Source organism: Festucalex cinctus, chromosome 7 (assembly GCF_051991245.1).
Source record: "Festucalex cinctus isolate MCC-2025b chromosome 7, RoL_Fcin_1.0, whole genome shotgun sequence".
In the NCBI taxonomy this organism is placed as follows: domain Eukaryota; kingdom Metazoa; phylum Chordata; class Actinopteri; order Syngnathiformes; family Syngnathidae; genus Festucalex; species Festucalex cinctus.
Window position 1 is genome coordinate 12692801 of NC_135417.1, and position 22103 is coordinate 12714903.

Here is a 22103-nt window from a genome sequence, read left to right on the forward strand (position 1 = left end):
TTCCCCCCTGCAAAAATACAAACACTCGGTCTAACCAGCCTCGATGTAGCGTTATACAGCTTCCTGTGTTGACTTGCGCTGGCAAAAAAAAAAAAAAGTAGCCTGTGTAACAGTATTTTTCAGACCATACGTTCCTCCGTAGTATAAACCGCACCAGCCAAAAAAAATGCCTCATGAAGAAGAAAAACAAAACAAAACAAAACATATGGGTTGGTCTGAAGCATGAGTCACATTTTTGGGGGAAATTTATTTTACAAAAACTGAGACCAAGAACAGTAGAGGCTTGAACTTGAACCCAAAACTGGGATTCATTTGCTGCTTTCAACATGATGAACGAGGATTTTGGGTGGCAGTCTAAGTTCTAATTTTTTTTTATATATAAGTTGAATTATAAGTCGTAGAACTAGCCAAAATATAAAAAAAAATCACAAATAAGAAAAGTGAGACTTACGGTCAGAAAAATACATTTTGTAGAAGACTGGCACATGGCTAATGGAATTTCCTTTGTAGATCATGGAAATGACAGAATATGAGAACTTGATGGAGGTTTTTGCTTTAATAAATGATTCTAGCGTTTAGTTTGTAATAAAATCTCTTGTCTTTCCAGCGGACCAGTTTGTGTGCCACACGGAATCCATAGCAGACATTGTGATCCTGGTCGATGGCTCGTGGAGTATCGGTCGGCTCAACTTCCGGCTGGTCCGCATGTTCCTGGAAAACTTGGTCAACGCCTTTGACGTTGGCATTGATAAAATCAGGATAGGTACGGCTTTCCATTATCAGACTTTTTTTTTTTTTTCTTTTGTAAAACTGTCCTTTGCATTTGCACTGTGATGATTTTAGGTCTGGCTCAGTATAGCGGTGACCCCAGAATCGAATGGCACCTCAATGCTTTCACCACGAAAGAAGCTGTTGTTGATGCTGTCAAGAACCTTCCTTACAAAGGAGGAAACACTCTCACGGGTACCGTTTTATTATTTCCGTGTTCATTTGATCCAATTCCCTAATAAAATGTCAATTCATTGTCCCTCTCGTATGCCTTTCATTTACACTCGATATAAACCCCATGTCTACTACCATCTTTTATTCCTCCACCCCCGCTCTCTTTTTTATGTATGCACCAACCACCTCTATCCTTTGTCTCTCCCCAGGGCTCGCGCTGTCCTATATCTTAGAGAACTGTTTCAAGCCCGAGTCTGGTGCCCGCGTCGGTGTACCTAAAATCGGGATCCTCATTACCGATGGGAAGTCTCAGGATGATGTTGTGCCGCCTGCAGAAAGCCTGCAAAAAGCTGGCGTTGAGCTGTTTGCAATTGGTGAGATTGGGCACACGCCGGGTTGACAGGAGTTGTGAAGGATCCCGTTATAAGCCCCCCCCCCATCGTGCAAGTGCCCACGGTTAGAATAGTGGAAAATCCCCCCGCGTGCGTTCCCTCTCCCTTTCGCAGGTGTAAAGAATGCCGATGAGAACGAGCTGCGCTCCATCGCCTCGGAGCCGGACGACTCTCACGTGTATAACGTTGCCGACTTCAACGTTATGAGCTCCATTGTCGAGGGATTGACGAGGACAGTTTGCGAGCAAGTGGAGCAGCAAGACAAGGACATTAAGGAGCGTAAGTGGACAAGGACGCACTAAGTAAATCGCAGGCTAACTGACCGGAAGGACGACACGGGTGCGATTTGCAACCAATAAAAATACAGGTGCATCCCAATAAATTCAAAGAGAAACGGTAGAAAAGTTCTTTTATTTCAGTCGCTTAATTCCGCAAGTGAAACGCATTTATTGCCATTAATGAAACACTTAAGATGCTACTTCGCTAAAGGCCATAGATGTACCTAATTTTTACGTTAAAAATCATTTGGTAAAATTGGTGTTTTCACTATAGCTGTAATCTAAAATCATCTGAATGTAAAAAAATTAAAAAAAAAAAAAAATTCATTATGTGTAGTGAATCTATATACAGGTGACCTCGCATATTTGCGGTTCGACACCTGCTGATTCTCTTATTAAATTCTTTTTTTTTTTTTCTAAAATGTATGAAATATTTTTTTCATTTTAATTTTGTCATTGTTTTTCATGTGTTTTGGGGGCAGGGAGAACAACCACTGTTATTTATGGAAAATGCTGCCGTGGTTATGCCCATTTTTTGTTTCAATATTTATTTATTTTTCTTGGGTAAAAATAATAATAATAATTAGCTGTCAAACAATTACATTTCTTAAATCAGATTTTTAAAATTTTGATTAATCACGATTAATTGCTTAATTAAAAAGGATTTTTAATCAAAAATTTTGCCTGCCAAATTTAAAGAGCATCTGTTATGTGTCAATTCTTTTTCATTTAATATTAGAGGACGTCTTCAACTTTTTTGATCCACTGCACATGCGTCATCCTCCTCGTTTTCTAATCAGTTCATTTCTTGCATAATAAAAAAAAAGAAAAAAAAAAGACCCCAATAGTTTGACATGAACAAATATTCTGAATGTCATACGCAAACATATGTTAAATGCGTTATTGCATGTAGTTGTGTTTATTGCTCAAACACAACCTGTGCTACCTTGAACGTAATCATCCACTGTCAGCTAAAGGATCATCAGTGGTCAAAATTAATAGTGTGATTAATCTGCATTAATAATTTTTTTTGTGATTAATTAATTAGTTATTGCTTTAACTTTAACAGCACTAATTCCTTCTGTGCATTTTGAAAAGGTATCAATTATAGCGTATGCATATAAACGGGCCAACCCGGTCCACTATCCCCCCTCTGTAATACACTTTATGAGTTTCACTGTTTTGAATTAAACAATTGAAATAATATGTTTAACCTAGTCTAACTAGGTAATCAAGGGGATTTCTTGCAACTGTATGATGTAGGCTTTAACTTAAATGATCATATATTTACTTTACTGTAGTGTAGATATAATTTGAAAAAAAAGTATTTGACCTTTAAATACATTCCAAGCCTAATTGCAGATATGTATTTTTTGGTTAGGTTAAGATCTGGTCGTCATTATGTAGAGAATTTAACATGAATCACAGCAATTCTAAAACTGTTCGATATGTCTTAATGAGTCCAAAGTCATTCATTACAAATATTGAGCCTAATAAGCCAGAGATAATAGGAACGTTGAAATTACATCTTGTTCCTTTAGTCATTATCCCGAAGCTTGCTCCTTTGAAAGAAATAATTCTCATATCTGTTCATATAAACTTGCATTTCTGCTGTGTCTGATCTCAAAGCGTCCGACTTTCCACCTTTTTTTCCCCCTTCCAGAACAACCACCAGAGAGAATTGGACCACCGTCAGACTTGGCGACATCAGAGGTCACTTCCGGGAGCTTTCGAGTGACATGGCGCCACTCGCCTGGAAATGTTGCCAAATACAGAGTGCTTTATTTCCCTGTTCACGGAGGACTACCACAGGAGGTAAAAGGGATTTTATTTTACTGACAATATTGCTTCGTCAGAAAACTTTTCCCTGTGGAGATAACTTCTAATCAATTATTTAATCAATAATTTCTCAGCTATAAACCCTTGATATTCTCTGAACCGTAATTCTTTGAAAACCTCTAAATGGCGGGATCAACTGGATGGTTTCTTCAAGTTTTAACTCCTTTTTACTTTAAAGTGAAATGGCAAAGTAGCCCAAAACGTTTGCCCATATTGTTTATACACCGAAGAAAAAAAAAAAAAAAAAAAATACTTTGCATGCATTAGTGCCTTGAAGGAAAATGCTCTCCATTTTTAGAGTACGGAGGGCTGACGGATGGAGCGCATGCACTGATCCTTTTATATTCCTAAAAGACACATTACCAAATCAGCACATATAAAGGCACATTAGGAATAATACTTTGACTGCTTGAGTTTTTTCCCATATCTTTGGACCGAGCATCCACTACATCGTACATTTGATTCACCAGCCGCCACGTTTTAATTCTGCTAGCGAGGAGACTAGCGTGAATTGTAGCACACCTTTCAAATTGCCGTTTATAGTTCATAATGGCTAAAAATGTATCATCAGTAATCCTGTTCTCTTTCCTGTTCATTTTCACATCACTCCATTCCATTGTTGTATTTTCATAAACTAACGTTCATTTCCCCGCTTTTCCGCCACCATCTGCTTCCCCAATCTCATCTCTTCCTCTTCGCACCCCTTCCACACTGCCACCCCAGGCTGTTGTCGACGGCCGTGACACCTCCGTGGTGTTGCAGCATCTCAACTCGCAGACCCAATACCAGCTGTCCGTGTTTGCTGTGAATGAAAACGAGGCTAGTGAACCACTACGAGGATACGAAACGACCCGTAAGTGTTTATGCGCGCGCGTGCGTTCGCAGCTGTCGCTTGCAAACATGCGACGTCGCGACTTTAGCACTTGCAATAAACTATTAAAACCTCTCGATGGTGGAGCCAATCGGAAATGATTACTCTCTCTAATTTAAGAGGATGAAAGCACATGTAAATGCTTCTTGTGAAAGTAACACATTTAAAGGCGCAATAACTCTTTGTTGTTCCTTTACACTGTTTTCTTTATACATTTATATGCATTTCTGGTTCTGTTGTAAAGTTCCGGGTGGGAACTTCCACTGGTTCTTGTATCTTAATGCTCACGAATCGATATTATACTAACAATAAGAACCAGACGGCTGCATTTTCTCAGTTGAACTGTTTACTGGATGCCAGAAAGATCGAGTACGCAGCTGCGGAGCCCTGCGGAGGAACTGATCTATTCAAAATCGTCCCTGCACTTATACTGAACGGCTCAGCCTCCCCATGTGAGAATGTGTGGCCTGATGGCCTTAACTGGTTTTTACTGGATACGTATGTCAGAATGCAGACAGATAGAAAGGCGCCAAGCAAGGACGAATAACAGCGACAAAACGGCCTGGCTCAAGTCATCTTATCTAGTCATCAAGAGCCCTAATCTAACACTGTCATGAAAAATACTGTGTGCAGGATGTTCGTTTTTAACTTTTAAATCTCTGCAGCAAAAAAGGCCTTTTGCCATTTCATACAGAACATTTTATGCACATCAGGTATCCACTAATGAAGATTTGACATCATGATGTTTTCCCTGCTGTTTCTGATGACACCCATTTTATTGAGGTCCTTCTTTTGTGGGTCATTAAAAGTGATCCACTATTCTATTAGTGTAAAATGAAGTTGTTTAGTTGCAAGTCAGCCCTCCCCAAAATGAGATTATTAAAAAATATTTTGACAGTATTGTGGTTGTGACTGTTTGTCCCCGTGTGTGGTCTTGTGCATATGCAGTGGCTCTCCCCACCGTGACAGGCCTCCAGCTGTTCGATGTGACTCTCAACAGCATAAAAGCAAGATGGGACCGTGTGAAGGGAGCATCCGGCTACATGGTGCTTTACGCGCCGCTCACAGATGACGGAGACTTAGATGAGAAGGAGGTGACGTTGAAAACAAAATGTGAAGCAAACATACGTTTTCCTGTTTTTGTTTCCATGCTAACATTAATCATTGGGCACAAACAAACCATTGCTGTGTTTATGATTAAAGTTTGTTTTTATCTGCAGGTCAAAGTGTCAGAAGCAGTGAACAAGCTGGAGCTCGATGGTCTGATCCCCCACACTGAGTATACTATCACTGTTTATGTGATGTATGGAGACGAGGCCAGCGAACCCATTACAAACCAGGAAACTACTCGTAAGGGTTGCATAGCCACGTACTGCACATTTGGCTTGTATTCCGCAGCACAAATCATCTTACAAGTAAAGTAGTATAGCAAATCTTCCTACGGAAGCGTATTATTATTATTATTATAAATATTATAAATATAAAAATTATAAATAAATATTTCTTTTTCTGAGTAATGTTTTTTTCCTGTTTTTCTGAAGATTTTTTTTCTTGTTTTTCAGATTTTTTTTATGAGGAAAAAAACAACAACAAATCAGTAAAACAGAAAAAAAAATATTCAGAAAAAACACAAAAACAATGCTCCCCCTCAAAAATAGTCAGGAAAAACAGGAGTTTTTTTTCTTGTTTTCTTTTTCAAGTGAATGCAATACGCTTCCCTATTTTACAATATGTTTATGTTTTTGTTTATTATTGTAGCTTGCAGTGGTGTAGAACTGTGCATCATACAGAAAATAAACATACAGTATTGGTTGCCTTAGCAACAGCCCTGTCTACCAAAACTGACTTCATTATCTTTTTAAAAGCATATATTTTGACTTTCTTATTGGAGCTGTTTAGATTGTGCTGGTGTACTTGATCAAGTGAGTGTATTGTGAGCACATTGATTTTAACTCCGCCTTTTTTTCTCGCGCTCTTGTCTGGTCAGTACCACTTAGTGCGCCGAGTAACCTCCAGTTCTCTGACATCACCCACAAGTCGGCGCACATCAGCTGGGATCCCGCGGCCAGTGGAGTCACTGGTTATCGTATCATGTGGGTCAAGACAGACGGGCGGGTCACTCAGGAGGTGCGTGTCAAAGATGTTTTCATTTTGGACATGTATGCTTGCTGACCGAGACCAAATATGACTTTTTTTTCAATGCTGGTATAAACTAGATTTGTAAGCAGCACATCCCTTCCTGTTTTTTTTTTTTTTTATTCCTCCTTGACAAAATCACTCAATATGCAAGCAGAAGTGGTACTTGAAATGTAATCAAATTGTTGGTGTGGTTCAGGTGGAAGTCGGACCCGTGAGCTCGTACGACCTGAGTGGACTGACATCTCTGATGGAGTATTCTGTGGCTCTATTTGCTCTGTATGATGAAGGCCAATCAGAGCCGCTCACTGATGGATTCACAACGAGTAAGTCTCTTTTGTTGCACGGAGGAAATCAATCAAGACGGCTTTTGGATAGTTTTGTGGATGGCGCATTTGTACCATCACAACAGGCAGAAACGTTAATTGACATCATTCTCAATAGTTAAAGGCCCAGTATGCCGGTTTCACTCAGGAAAATGCACTTTTTAAATACAGGATGTACACACTTTAACTTTCTCTCAGTCTACACATCTGGGTTTATGTTAATCTTTGGTGGTGATTTTGTCTGTGTCGCAAATGGGGCCGGGCGAACGTGTCGGCTGTGTGACGTCACTCCCGTGGCAATTTGAAAACACGCAATGATTATTATTTTTGTTTTCACTCACTCACTCACTCACTCACTCACTCACTCACTCACTCACAGAAGCTTACGTGTGTGAATGAGTGAGTGAAAAAAAAAATCCGTGCGTGCTTTCAAATTGCCGCGGGAGTGACGTCACCCAGCCGACACATTCGCCCGGCACCGTTTGCGACACGCCACCCCCCGCTCTGCGATTGGCTGGAGGGGTGTAAACACTGTCTTTCAACAGAAACGTCCCGCTGTTTACAAAACAAACACAAAATGGCAAAATACAGGCTGGAGGTGTGGGGGTTTAGGACAAAATCACCCCCACACGTGAAGAAAAGCCCATTGGGATGGCCAACTGTTAACCAACGGAGATACTCCCAGCACCAATTTGCATGAAGAAGTAAATAAACGTTCCCCTAACTTAGTCTTCCAAATTGATTGTATTTTATTCCCCCAAGCGAGTTCTACTGATGGCAATTTATTCTTAGTTTCCATGAAAAGATGTATCAATACCGTTCAAAGGTGAGCCATTTTTCCTCCCGGTGCCAAACGGTGTCGAATTTTATTGCCCCTACCGCTCCCTCTGCTACGCTGGCAGTATGCCCACCTCATTTACACCTCAGCATAATAGGCCGGGACCATTAAAAGGTCATTTCCCGGCCCCTGGCTATTCAATCATACTAACGGTTATTGATTGGTTGGAATATCCCTTTAAGCAACAAGCGACAAGGCTTCAGTGCTGAGTCAGCTGGAAACCTGTACTGAACTCGAGATGATTTTTTTTGTTTGTTTGTTTTTTTAAGACGGGGTCTCACAAAAAATATTGCGCCACATGCGTTATGCTTTATTTTGTTTTTTATTTATTTATTTATTTTTTTACATCCACCCGCCATTTTATGTAGTGCTAAATTGCTAATCCTCATTAGGGTTGCAGCCAGGTGAGCTGGACCCCAGTTGTCTTTGAGGGAGACAGGTGGGGTACACCTTGGATTGGTTGCCAGCCCATCAGATTTTAGTTATGCACGCACACACACTGAAAAACTGCAATAACACGTCGTACTTTTAATGGAAATTAAATCTAGTTTATGCAAGAAGTCAATATTTACTACTACTTAATACCATTGACCTGACTTTTTCACAATACCTGCTCATAACTACCATTATTTTTTTTAAATACAATTGTAACAACATTGCAATCTCCGTACTCGACAGCGATAAGAACAAAATGCATTTTATGTCTCAAATGCGCCATACAAAAAAAAAGTAACCAAGCTTTATCTCACAGCTCCAGTTCCAGGTCCCTTACATCTCCGTTCCAGTGATGTCACTCCAGATGGCTTTCAGGTTATCTGGGATCACTCAGCCGATGACATCATCGTCTACAGACTCTCCTGGGCACCGCTCACAGGTGGCGCCGCAAAGGAGGTCAGTCCAGTATCGGTAATGAGCGACTCGTTACGTGACTTGTCGCTGCATTGCAGCAGGTTGACTTTGAAGAGTTTCCGCTGCCAACAATGAAGGCGTGAAGCATCAGTCGCTTTTAAAAAGCCACCATTTTCTTCTCGTCAATTTGTAAAATGAGTGAAAATTTCATTTCGAGCCAAACATCGTTATCCTTTTCGGTGTCGCGATTGTTCAGCAAGACGGCGGTCGACTTATGGCTGCGTGTGCCCTGATAAAATGCCGCGTCTGCTGCTCGGACCAAACTGCGAAAGCCCCAGACATGACTGAGTGTAAATAAAGGCTGAATGGAGCCTGAAATGAATGGCTTGAGTGTTTTATGACACTGATCTAGGCCTTGGAGACAACTGGGATGCGGCGATAGAGCTCGCTGTCAAGTCTGTGCGTGTGCGCGCTCATGGACTCTTGGTGTGAGTGATCAGTGCTGGAAATAACACTCTTGGGAGTTGGACAGGTCGGTTGGCAGCACAGATAGTGAGCACTTGTTCAGCGAACATGCACCAACAGTCAGGAAGAATCGTGACATTACCTCACATACAATCGTCAAACGTCAGTCAGCAAACATGATGAAACAGATGATGGCGCAACCAGGATTGTGTTTTCCACGGCTAAATTACAGGGAAAGTTTATTTTCTGCATTGTGGGAGGAGTATAAAATAGGAAAATGGAGCCACACAAGGCGATTTATCACACCTGAGACAAACTTGCTGATTTTGCATCTGAAAATAGAACGTCCAGAATGAAGGCGCAAACCAGCATACAAAGCAGCGTCAGTGACAACTTTTTCGCTCATGTAAACGAGTGATAGAACGTTTTGTTTTGTTTTTCAGGGCCGATACCGATTATTGGTACAAGGAGGCTGATAACTGATATTTCAAGCCGATATTCATTTGCAGTAATTTTCAACCTTTGAAGGTTTTTCTTTTCATTTTAAGCAAAAAAGGAAACGTTTTTAAGCAGTTGGTGGTTACTGCAAAATTATCCAAGGGACATATTTATTTTCTGCAACTCACGAATCTTTGTTTTCTTCTTCCACTAACATTTCCAATTCCATCACTTTAAACCTTATTTTGCGCTTGAGAGGGTCTCACAAATTTTCCTTTTTTTTTTTTTTTTTTTTTTTTTTTTTCCAGGGTGGTGGTGGTGGTGTGGGTACGGCGGGGGTGGGGGTTGTGTTAAGAGATGCCGTTACGCATTTAATTATATGCCTACTTATGTTTTACTGCCATTATGGTTGACTTCAACCATACTTTCACAGTTTGGTTATTTAGTTTTTTTTTGCCCACTATGAAGACAAACAGTTGAATAGATGAGGTTGGCTTAACTCCTGAACAATTTGTACCCACCATTTCTGACATAACGGCTATCAACAACTATTTAATATTGCAATAGAACACAATTTCACTGGCAGACAAATGGAGGACAAATTTTGATGTAAGTAAGACTTCATAGATGGATTATAAGATGGATACGCAAGCATGAGATATCCAGTTGAATTTGTTTTATTTATTTGCACCGAATACATCTTTTGGAACTTTTGTTCTTGTGTTTCGCCACTAAATGATTGAATGACTCCTCTCTTTAATTAGACAAATGCCCCTGAGGGCTATGCATAAAAGAAAATTACTAGAAAAAGATGAATAGTGTTCCTCACAAAAATAGGAAGATAAAGAGATCGGACCGTTAAAGATACACTCCAGTGTGGTTTTTGAATGACTTCCAATTTCCGAGTTGCTCGACATTTAAGTTTTACCTTGAGGTTTGTTTCATGATTGTCTCATATCAATTACAGATGTTGTTTGGACTTCTGCTGCTGCAGCTGGAAGTCACATGTTTGAATTACTGTCAAATTTGTGGTTAACATAACGCAGAGAGAACTATGTACGTAAATACTATGTCCAATTCCATTCCTTCGGTTCTGCGATTTTAGTTTTTATTGCTCTCGCAAGACAAATTAGTGACCTTGGACTTCAATTCAGAGAATAAATACTTCTGTCAGATTGCTGCCGCAAATGTTTTACAGCTTGACTTGCTGTGAGTTCCTCCTCTCTTTAACTATACTATTAAACTGTAAAGGGAAGTAAGGACATTTTAAAAAGGTGGAAAATACATTTTGAGGCATTTGTGTAAATCTAGACTCGCATTTTTTTGGTGAGAATGCAATCTCAAACGTGTGTTTCCTTTTCAGGTGGTCCTGATCGGAAGCGTGAACCGGTACACTTTGTCAGATCTGAGTCCTTCCACTGCGTACGAAGTTATGGTGACGGCCGTCTTCAAAGACGAGTCCGAGAGCGACACCGTCTCTGTCACCGAGACCACATGTAAGACGCGTTTCGCCACCACCAGAGTTTCCTGTTATTGAACAATCATCTAATCAATCCAATCGATTTTTTTTTTTCCGAATTGCTTCCCCTCCCATTGCTCTAAGGGCAGTACAGTGCAAATCCGCCCAAAACAAACGTTTCATCATCACAATATGTGCAATTCTGTATTCAGAGTCGAACTCCGAATCGGACTAATTGCAGTGACTTGTTTGTCCTTGTTTATCTCAGAGGAGGAAAATCTATTTTCCCCATCAATGATTTGTATGTATCTATCTAATTACCTGAGCTATTGATATAGAGAGTTGGTGTGTTTCGCTCTAATTATGTGATTGATGTTCTCTGTGTTTCCCTAGTGGCCAAGACGACAACGATCGCCACCACAACCGCCGGTAAGAAAAGCGCAAATAACTATGGAAAACAAAAAAATAATTGTCCATATTTGATGTATTATGACAAAAAAATACTTAATCTGAGGAGCAGTGATGTTAAAACATAAATTGTTTCATCTCAATGAGAAGTGTACAATCAAACAGTTCCTGCTTTTATTGAGCGTCAATGCAGAGCCCAGCTGAGTTTTAATTATGGTTCAAGCCAGAGCATTTGTTTACAAGCGTCTTAAGTCCTTCGATTGTTCAAGATTCACTAGCTGCATGTTGCACAATTTCTAACAGCTCGAGCATCTTGTCGTCTGCGTTTGTACGATCAAATCAAATCTGCGACATAGTTCAAAGTTGCGGTAATTGTGTGACCGAATTGGATTCACGGTGCAACTGTGGTTCAAACTAATTATTTCAGAGGTGGCCACCCGGATTGTTTTTGCGTGTGTCAAACTGGTTGCACCTAATCGAGTTAAGGCCGTTCACGGTAAGCTTTAAAAATTCAAAACGTAATATAATATAAGATAGCTTGCTTGGAATTTTAAAAAGTGAGCATCCCCTATTTCAAGACTTTTATTTAGCAGTCTCTTAACGTAAGTAGCTTTACAGATTTCAGCAGTTCAAGTCCACACAAGGCCACATGCTTTATTTATTTATGTGCGGCAACTTTTTTACAGGTGCTATCAAAACCATTGGCGCAAGCCAACAAAAAAGTTACTTTACTGGGTTGTGGGTAAACTCTCCCGTTACAAGTGTCTTTTTTTTTTATCAAGCTGACATTTTAAATCTGTCCAAGCGCACTTCAATCTGCTGCAAGCTCTCGGTGACATTTTGATGGATAAATCTCAGCCGGTGTGTGCGCAGCCCCCCGCCAAGCGGTGAGAAACCTTCGCCTGAGTCGGGAGAGCACGCAGAGCCTGCAGGCATCGTGGGAGCTGAACGACCCCCGCGTGCTGAGCTTCAGGCTGTCTTACGCCGCCATTGGGGCCAATCACAAAGAGGAGATGGTGAGTTTGTCTACGCTCTTACCAAGTCCAACCTGAAAATGTTGGCAAGTGCGGATTCTAGCAATTTTCTTTTCAAACCTTCTAAAGTTCTCCTCTCTTCTGATTGTAAACAAAGAGGCCAGTCAACGAAAGATAGCGCTCACATACAAAGTGTTACCCCTCGTCCAGGGGTCAGCAACCTTTCCTGTCAAAAAAATCATTTTAGGCCAAATAAGTAACAAAAAAAAATCTGTCTGGAGCCGCAAAACATTTGAACGTTGTGAAGAAAGGAACAATGTGTCAGTCTAATTTACTAAGGGCCCAATAACTAATTTGAGATGCACCAGAACAGAAAATATGTTTATTGTAATTTGAGTTTTTCTTTCTGTCAAATTTCTTACATTTTTGCCAAAAACATTTTTTACATTTTTTTATTATGCTAATTTTCTGCCTCTCTTCTTGCTTTTTTTGGACATTTTATGCTTTCGACATTTTTTTCCAGACTTTTTCGCTATCAATTTTCTGATATTTTTGGCAATTTTTTGGCCATTCTATGGTAATTTTTTCTTATTGTTTTTGGACATTTTATGGTTCCTTTTTTAACATTTCACTTTCTGCCTTTTCTTAAATCAATTTTCTGACATTTGTGGCAATTTCGGTGACATTTTGTGGTAATTTGGGGGATATCTTCTTCTTCTTCATTTATTTTTTTTAATTATTATTATAATATTTTTTTTTTTGCATTTTCTATTTACCTGTACTTTTTGAACGGTCTTTTGTGCCTTTTTTAATCAATTTTCTCAACTTTTTTTCCCCCCCAGTTCCGAAGACATTTTATGGTAATTTTCTGTCTTCTTTTGCTTTTAGACATTTTATGGTTACTTTATTTTTTTTTGGCTTTTTAAAAATTCAATTCTCTGGCATTTTTTGGTAATTTCATGGACATTTTATGATAATTTTCTGATTTTTCTCCTGCTTTTGGATATTGGATATTGTGGCTTTTTAAGTAATTTTTATTTATTTTCTCTTTTTTTGACAACTTACATTTTTACATTTTAACTTACATTACTTACATTTTTTTGGACTTACAATTTCTTTTAATTATTCATTTTTTTATGTAAATCATTAATTCATTTAAAGAACATTATTAATAATAATAATAATAATAATATTTTCACAGGGAACCACAAGAAAAGGACTAAAGAGCCACATGTGGCTCCATTTTCGCAGGTTGCAGACCCCTGCCCTAGTCTCATATTATGTTCACTTCATATCACTTTTCACACATCATAAATTCTTGTGAGAACAAGCTGGGGAGTTGTTTACATTGATTTTACACAACAGACAACAAGGCTGCTTTTTCCACAGACTCTGCAGTGCTTGCGTGTGGTAATCATTTACTCCCATCAGAAAAGCGATTACACGTTTAGTGCCGGTCCGCTTGGCCTCCCCAATCCCAGATCGCCGATACGCACATTCGTTCTCAACAGGCGACTCCCTCACCTCCCCTCCATCTGTTCCTCCAATCCGATTTCGCCTCCCTCTTCTCTCATCACCTCCTTTTACTTTCATCCCCCCCCGAACACTTTTTCTCCTTCTCGTTTTAATTTCCCGCTGTGGCGTCGGAGCCGCACAAGATGGAGAGGCCTGACCAAGCCAGAGGACATTCCATTATCTTTTCAGCAGCCATTTACCTCGGTGGCTTCGGAGATGGGTCGCAGAAGAAACAAGCAGGGTTGGATGAGGAAACAGTTGCGAAACAAAAAGTGGGACACGGGCTTAAGCCTGCCACGTAATTGTTGTTGTCTCTTTGGGAAATTTGAAGAGACTCGGGGCAAGCGTGATAGTCGTGTAGTGTTTGAAATGGCTGACTTTTATGGTGATGGCGTGGGATCAATTCCCACTCAGTTGCCCTCTTTCCATCAAGCTGCTGTTGTCTTGCGACTGATCCATGGGAGCGAGTCACTCTTACGTCGGTTTGGGATAAGCACCAGCCCTTGCTGGAATGGATTGGCAAGCATGACAGCAGTAGCAAATGTTTACCACAAAATATTTATTGTGCACAGATCGTCATGAATTTTCCATTTCTGCAGTTTTTTGTCATGTATGTTTTGCATTGCAAATGAATATAAGGACGGGCTTGAGGAAGCCGAGAAAATCAGTCGATGGGAAATGTGGGGGTTAGTGACGGCTGTTTTGTTTGGAGATGGCATTTAATTTTGCTTGGAAGCCTGGCCGGCACTCTCGAACTGCTTTTCCGTGATTGCTCGCTTGGGTCCCTGGTCAAAGGAAATCCAACGGATTTCATGTTATTGTCTAGAACTCCATCTTGGTTCAAACTTGATCCACGATTCAGTTCACATTGAGTTCTTTCAAGTGTTTACCCGTCACTATCATGGCTGTCTGACTCAAAGCCAACCGAGACTTTCTCTGTTGTATGAATGGCAACAGGCGGTCGATTGTAGCTTCTCCCATTTCATTGTTCTGCTTTTCCCTATACATCACTGACATCAATAGAAGAACAAAGATACTAGACCGATTATTGGGCGTTTTGACGAATATCTGTATCGACCTTTTTTAAAGAATCTGACAGGCGATAAAAGGTGACTCTAAAACCATTTTAATCTCAGGGAACTATTCATTTAAATTTTCAGTTCAACTTTCTAAGAAATGCTGCTGAACCTTCTGAACCATTTGTTTTTGTTCGACATTAAAACAAAGAAATGTTAACAAAATGTTTAAGACTCAGGTATTTTTAAATTTTTGGGGGAAAAAAACAATTACAAAAAATACCGGTACTGTAGAAACCTATAGAGAGCTATAATATTTGCTTGTTTAAGTTTCCATTTAACTTAAGACCTACTGATAACAATGGGAGCTCCCTGATCATTTTGTTAGAAATTTAGGATGTCTATTGTCTTTAAAAAAAAAAAAAAAAAAAAAAAAAAAAAAAAAAATACATTTTGAATAGTCTGAAAAAGTGTTCAATAAACGTGCTTTAAGACATTACAACAAAGTCAAGATTGACATTTGTATTTCCTACATTTCTACTGAAAATGAATATCGGCTCCAAATATTTGGTTATCGGCCTCCTAATAATCTGCATTGATATCAGCCCTGAAAAAAAGCAAAAAACATATAGGTTTATCTGTAAAAGATACATTATTTGTTGCAAATAAATTAGGGGTGTTCGATAAAAAAATTTTTCAGACCAAAGAGTACTCAACTCTTGAGTAGTCTCCAATACCAAGTATCAATAGTATGTTTGATACGTATCATTTCCCAAAGAAAACAACCTGATGATTTCTCATAACACAAGTGGTTGCAATCACTACAGTAGTCTCGTCCGCGCATCTCTAAGGCACAAAGTTGGACTGGTTTTGCCCGTCAGATGCAAAGTTAACGTACATTTATTTTTTATTTTTTGAAAACGGCACATCAAATTTCTTCTGCTAACGCTGAGCTTGTAATGTGATGGAACGCTCCAGAACAAGAGACCTTAAAGTTAACCTTGAGAGGATTTCTCCCCTCCCCCAATTACATATCCTTCACAATCTCAGTCATCATCAGTCAATATCAACCTTGATTCATATTCACATCATCTCGACAGTGATCAGGTCACTTTTGCACAAATCCGCAAGTTGTTCCTTTGATGTTGCCGTAATATCAGGCAAGCAATTTATTTTGGTGGGAACAAGCACATTCAAATGCTGAAGGAGAAACGAGCGACTTCAACAGCAATACCCGACTTTAATTGCTCCGTCTCAGTCTTGGCCTCATCTGACTTTATTGACTGAGCTGAAGTGAGCAGAATTGCTGAACAGTTGTGCTTCAAATCTCTTAAGTTACACATAGCATTCCGCAATCTGTCACCGAATCGGACTCCTCTTTCCCTTCAAAATGTTATCCATATACTCGACTGTGTAGTAGGGATGTTGGAACGATGAGGGCGATATCGTCATATTAAAACTGCCACAAAATCATCTTTGTCATGTTCACAATATTTAAAAGGAACAAAAAAAAGTCACGTTAATTTCCATTTGTGCAGTTCTAGCACCCTCTAGTGGCTAGTTTATTAGTGCAATTTAATTTTCATTAGGCATGTTTTGGCCTTCTATGTTTAAAATCGATGCTAATTGTCAGATGAAGTGGAACCGAATTTGCTTGTGAAGCGATCAATGTGTGTTTGCATTAGCAAGTAAGTGCCTCAATATTGTTATTAGAGATTGTAGGTGGTTTATATGCATTTCTGTTATGTGCAAAAGCACAACAGTGTGCTTTTTTTTTTAGTATGAGCTTTTTTTTTTCTTTTTTTTTTACAATATTGTGACTTTTTTTTAAATATTGCCAACCACCCCACAATATTGTGATAATTATCACTTTTACTGTCCCTTACTAGTGGAATGTTGACCCTTAACCTTTCTGTGTGCGTGTTTAGGTGTCACTTCCTGGTAGTCAGAAAAGAGTGTTGCTTGAGCCCTTACTTCCTGACACTCAGTACAAAGTAACCGTCACGCCAGTGTACAGCGACGGTGACGATGGCGTCAGCGCGTCCGCACACGGGACGACACGTAAGTCAACTTTTTTTGTTTCTCAGACGAGCAAGGCAAATTCATTTGATTTTTCATCAATGCCCACCAAATCAACGTCAAACGAAGCGAATGATGTCTCCGTAATTGCCTTAATGAGGGCCATTCATAATTACGGCCGTTCTTTTCATTAAAGTGGCACCGCTCGCTTCCTTATTGATTAGCTCAACTATTCTCGTGAGAAATGCTGATTGCCTTCCTCGTTAAACGGGGAGAAGGCACGCTGGCTAAGATATGGCATCATCTTAGTATATGAGGGGCCTTATTGCAAATAAAAACTTGTGTGCTCGTAAATCACGCACGTACGAACAGCATGACAAGATCATCTATGTTGTCTTTTCACATCAATTATTCAGGAAATAAACATATGAAACCAACGCTAGAACTCCAGCAAAAATATTTGTAACCATATCGTTTGCTCCATTTGCAATTTAAAACATGTAATGCAGTGTTTCGGCAAGCCATAACAACAAAGCAGCCGTGCATTATATTTATATTGTGGCCTCAATAAATGAGGAACATCAATTATTGATTCCGTGAAGCCACGCTCACTCAGCCGGAAACGAAATACATTTTTTGTTACTGGGAATTCAAATGAGTTCGATATGTGCAATGTACCAAAAAGTGTTCAGTAAGATGGAAAATGTGGCTCTTGAGTAATCTTTCATGTTACAATTCTGTTATTGAAAGTTAAGATAAAATTAGGCACATTTTGGTGGACTGGATAAATGTATCTACTAGTAATATTTCGATTTTGAATGCATGTTGTTTTGTTGCAGTGCCTCTGTTGTCTCCTGAAAACCTGCGCGCATCAGAGGAGTGGTACAACCGCTTCAGGGTCACTTGGGATCCTCCGCAATCTGCTCTTATCGGTTACAAGATACTTTACCAGCCGGTCTACGGTAGGAAAATGCACTACAACACACATGCCAACCTAAAATTCACAAAAGTTTTCGTCGGATCACATGCATATAAACATTATACAGCTGGAGAGGACACCATTTTGCTTTTCGTTGCTGGTTAGTTTAAATGTAATAAATGCACATGTCTGACTTTTATTGCGTTCAAACATTTCCAAGAGCCAACATTGACTCTCCTGTTGACCGCTAATCGTTTGATGACGATGTGTCTATATTTGCTTTACTGTCACCTCAACACAAAAACTGCTTTGCCTCAAAGCACGAGTTCCCATTAATGTGGTTTCAGGAATTAAAGGGCCGGGAACAGAAATAACTTTCTCACAACACAGGTTGGCCATATGCACAAAATGGGCGCACCGTAGCTATGTGGTTACAACATCAAGACACAAAGCTACTTTTTATGAAGTTAGTGGTGTTTTACAAAGATAATTGCTGGCCCTCCTTTGACATATCTTTCCAAAAGTACTTTTGTTTTCGTTTTAAAGGGCCAGTATGTAGAATTTTTCCATTTTTTTCTTCCATTGTTCATTCTTAAAACCCCACTATTAATTTGTGCAAATGTGCAAACGCACATTTTTTTTTTAACTCATTTGCTCCTAAAAACGTTTAAATACGTTCTATTTTAAATGGTTTGTGTACCCAAGACGTATATATACGTTTTTTGTTTTGTTTTTTGTTTTGTTTTGTTTTTATGCTAGAGCTTACAGAAGGCTTTGATGCAGCCTCTCAAATGCAAAGAACAGTTGAAGAAATGTTAGTTATTACTCAAAAGGTCAGCAGGTGGTAGCAGAGCAAAGGAGATAAACCAGGGCCATGTTGAAAAAAAAAGAAGCTCAATTACTCAAAATTCTAAATAGAATTGTGACTAATGATGAAACTTAGCGAGATTCAAATGCCAATTGCTGCAAAACGGAAACAGAAATAAATATTTTTTTTCCTGATGAAAGAAGATACAGTCATTTTAGGCTTGCAAAGTTTGGTCTCTCTGAGGTACAGCAGTGAAAATTCATACGCTTCGAACTTAGGTCATTGCATTCTATTAGTTCAGCACTAGATGGCACTAAGTTCTACACACTGTCCCTTTAATGCAGAATTCTTGTTTAAAAGTAACTAGTAATGTAATGGCTTGAAATTATGCGACATCAAAAACAGCTTTCAAATACATGGTGTCACAATTTTTTTTTAGATAACTTTACAGGTGCTCCTGTAAGCACTAATTTCATCGAACCGCATTTACAAATTAACATCAAAGTCATAATTATTATGTGTATGTAAATAGCTGTAAACTTTTCTTTTTTTGTTTTTTTTTCTTGTTCTGTCTCACAGTACCAGGGAGCGTTTTAGAGTTGACGGTGAATGAAGACGTCAACTCGGTTCTCCTCCTGAATCTGCAAAGTGGAACAGAGTACAGCGTTCAAGTGACCGCCTCCTACCCGTCAGGACAAAGTCAACCGTTGCTCGTCAACGCCAAGACGTGTGAGCATGCGCCCACGTTTTATTTAACCGTGCTTGCTATCTTGATCATATTAAAAAAAAAAAAAAAAAAAAAGTGGTCCTTGGCCATATAGAAAACAGCGTGTGCTGCATGAAATTGAAATGGAATCCATCTGGCAGTTAGTTTGATGGAGCAAAAGGTTAATGATGACAGTGTGGTTAAAATGAGATCTCAAATTGAATTCCTAAGCTTTAATGGGACATCGCTGTCAGGTTAAGTCTTCCTCGCAGATTTGTCGGAAGGACAGTGTGACGGTGAGAGTGAGGACAGGAGGCAATAACAGCCAAGGTAGAAGTACAACATGCATATTAACTGCTCGGATTTCCATTGAGATTCCAGCAGAAAACGGAGCGACGGAGCAATATTGATATATCCCAGTCAGACGGCAAGAACAATCTTTTAATATATAGATTTGGTTTCAGCGGGTGTGCAGGGCTAAAGTGACTTTACACGTCACCCATTTTAAACAGATTTTGAGCGAGGTGGTTTTATATGAAAAAAAAAAGGTAGGATGTGAACCAGGACCGCTCGGTTAAATGACATACCAGGAAAAATTGTTAGCAAACAAGGACGCTGACTGTCCTGAAATTGCCTACTTGTCTTGTACGTAATGAAAACACTGAAAATGAAAATTAATCACACCATAAATTAAGTCACCCAATGATAACAAAATAAATAATTTTAATGCATGGATTTTTGTATTCATCGGCGCTACAATGTTGTCACACCCTCCTCCGTCTGTTCTTGAATAAATCCCCAGCGATGATGAGTGATAAATCCTGCATGTCCTTCTGTTTCTTTGAAGTTCCCATAATTGAAAATGCTCTCCAAGGTAACGACAGAAATACATGAACGCAGATTTACCCTCGCATAACGCTATTTTTGATGATACGCCGCTGCGTTTTTCAATGCGTACGGGATTATATGAAGTTCACAATTTGGTACCATAAGACTTCAACTTCTTTTCATGCAGACATTTTTGTACTTCTCATAACGAACGTCATCGAAGCCTCACTGTGCCAGGAGTACGGGGGTGTGAGACAGGTTAGACCTTGAGCAGATCGCTAGTCAATCATCGGCCATTGAAACAATTCATCATATTAGGTGTATCAGGAAAGTTACAAGACTGTTGTCAGGGTGTAAATCGAAGATGAAAAATACAAGGACTTGGGAGATTGGGAGCGAGGGGAAAAAGAAAAATCACATGGAGGCGTGGTGACTAGGTGGCAGGGCTGTAGTCAAATCCACCTTTTATTGAGTTCAAGTCAAGTTTGAGTCACAAGGTCCAAGTCCAGATGAGATCAAGAGTAAATCTCAAGATGGATCACAAAATTAGAGAAATTTCATTATGCTCAAAACACTTTTTAGGTGGCTTTGCTTTATTAACCGTGATGAACAACAAAAATAATTTCAAAAACAATGGTTGGTAAAACCAAATATAACCCTGTTGTTGGCTGTCATAACTGAAAAAAAAAAAGAAAAAGCTTAACCAATCAGATGGCTTGCTCTTCTGTAGCCAATGTCAATGCCGGTCTGTTTTGATCATCTGAAAAACTTGATTTCAAGTTTCTTTTGAAGGAGGACGTTAATTTTCAGGAACGAGATACATAGCCGATAAAAATATTTCGGGAATCCATTAGCCGAGTCTGAGAAATGTCCATATCAATTGCTAAGGAGTCAAGTGCGAGACTACCAAAAAAAAAAAAAAAAAAAAAAAAAAGTGACACTTTACTGACGGCTTTGGTGTTGGCACATGATTCATAAATCATAACTGATTTTGCTCTGAGGGCCACATACAGAAAAATAGAAAGCTGCAAGGGCCACTTTGATTTTTTTTAAAAGTTATTTATTAACACATTCATTGCCAGACCAGCAAAAAAAAAAGAAAAAAGCATCATTTGACGTCTTTTTCCGTCAATGGCAGTGAATGAGTTAAACATGGTAAAAATCAATGAAGCAATTATAAATTGTTGATATAATGTGCAGTTACCTATTGAAAACTGCTAACAGTCACAAGGCAAATAGTGACCCCTGTGTGCCTCTATAATAGATACGTTTTTCCACTGAGCAGCAGCTGAATCCCAACTTGACATTCTGAACCACAAGAACAATCGGTCGTCAACTTAACAACCATTAACTTAATGTGATGTTTTCACAAATTGGACCTTGACACGAAGCAACAAGTGGATGAAACGATTTTTATTTCTGAAACTGAATTATTAGCTGCAAATTTGTGTCTTTGCGTAGCTAGAAATGTTTAATCCACCCTCTTTTTTTTTTTTTTTTTTTTTTTTTTTTTTTTAACAGCATTGAAAAATTATTTTTAGTATTTGCCGCGGGCCGCCAAAAAAAATGTATGGCGGGCAGCAAATGGCCCCCGGGCCGTATTTTTTATTTTTATTTTTGTGTGTATGTGTGCGTGCGTGTGCGTGCGTGCGTTTGCGTGTGTGCGTTTGCGTGCGTTTGCGTGCGTGCGTGCGTGCAAATACGTATAAATTTATACTCATTCATTCACCTAAAACCTTATAAATATCCCATTACCCTTCGCCTTAACCAGGTACTTCAGAATCTTGCCAGAGTCGTGAGATTTAAATGGTCAGGAGACCAGAGAAAAGGTCAGAAAAAAAAAAGAAATAAAGAGAAAAGAAAGGTAAATCAAAGTGACATCCAGCACCGACCAAACACTTCCTGCCTTCCCCATGATTACAAAATCAAAGTCTTACGCCAACCCCGGAAGCCTCTAAATTCCAGCAAATTTAGCGAGATCTCAAGAGCCCAGAGGAAAAACTAAAGAGAGGAAGGAGGGAAGGATCGATAAGGCAGAGTGAGATCAATAGAAGCCAGTACATCCAATCCATCAAAG

General features: G+C 39.3%; 1 protein-coding gene across 4 annotated transcripts in view; it reads left to right on the plus strand.

The window, feature by feature from the left end:
- col14a1a (collagen, type XIV, alpha 1a) overlaps nt 1–22103 on the plus strand; it is a 98001-nt gene that overhangs the window by 33515 nt on the left and 42383 nt on the right. For all 4 annotated transcript variants that reach the window (XM_077525990.1, XM_077525989.1, XM_077525988.1 and 1 more), the window contains 17 exons: nt 608–763; nt 844–963; nt 1152–1316; nt 1449–1613; nt 3276–3427; nt 4175–4304; nt 5271–5416; nt 5543–5672; nt 6310–6449; nt 6658–6784; nt 8374–8513; nt 10738–10870; nt 11227–11262; nt 12115–12257; nt 16675–16807; nt 17605–17727; nt 19072–19221. In XM_077525990.1, the coding sequence (XP_077382116.1) occupies nt 608–763; nt 844–963; nt 1152–1316; nt 1449–1613; nt 3276–3427; nt 4175–4304; nt 5271–5416; nt 5543–5672; nt 6310–6449; nt 6658–6784; nt 8374–8513; nt 10738–10870; nt 11227–11262; nt 12115–12257; nt 16675–16807; nt 17605–17727; nt 19072–19221 (2289 nt within the window). The remainder of the gene's footprint in view (nt 1–607; nt 764–843; nt 964–1151; nt 1317–1448; nt 1614–3275; nt 3428–4174; nt 4305–5270; nt 5417–5542; nt 5673–6309; nt 6450–6657; nt 6785–8373; nt 8514–10737; nt 10871–11226; nt 11263–12114; nt 12258–16674; nt 16808–17604; nt 17728–19071; nt 19222–22103) is intronic.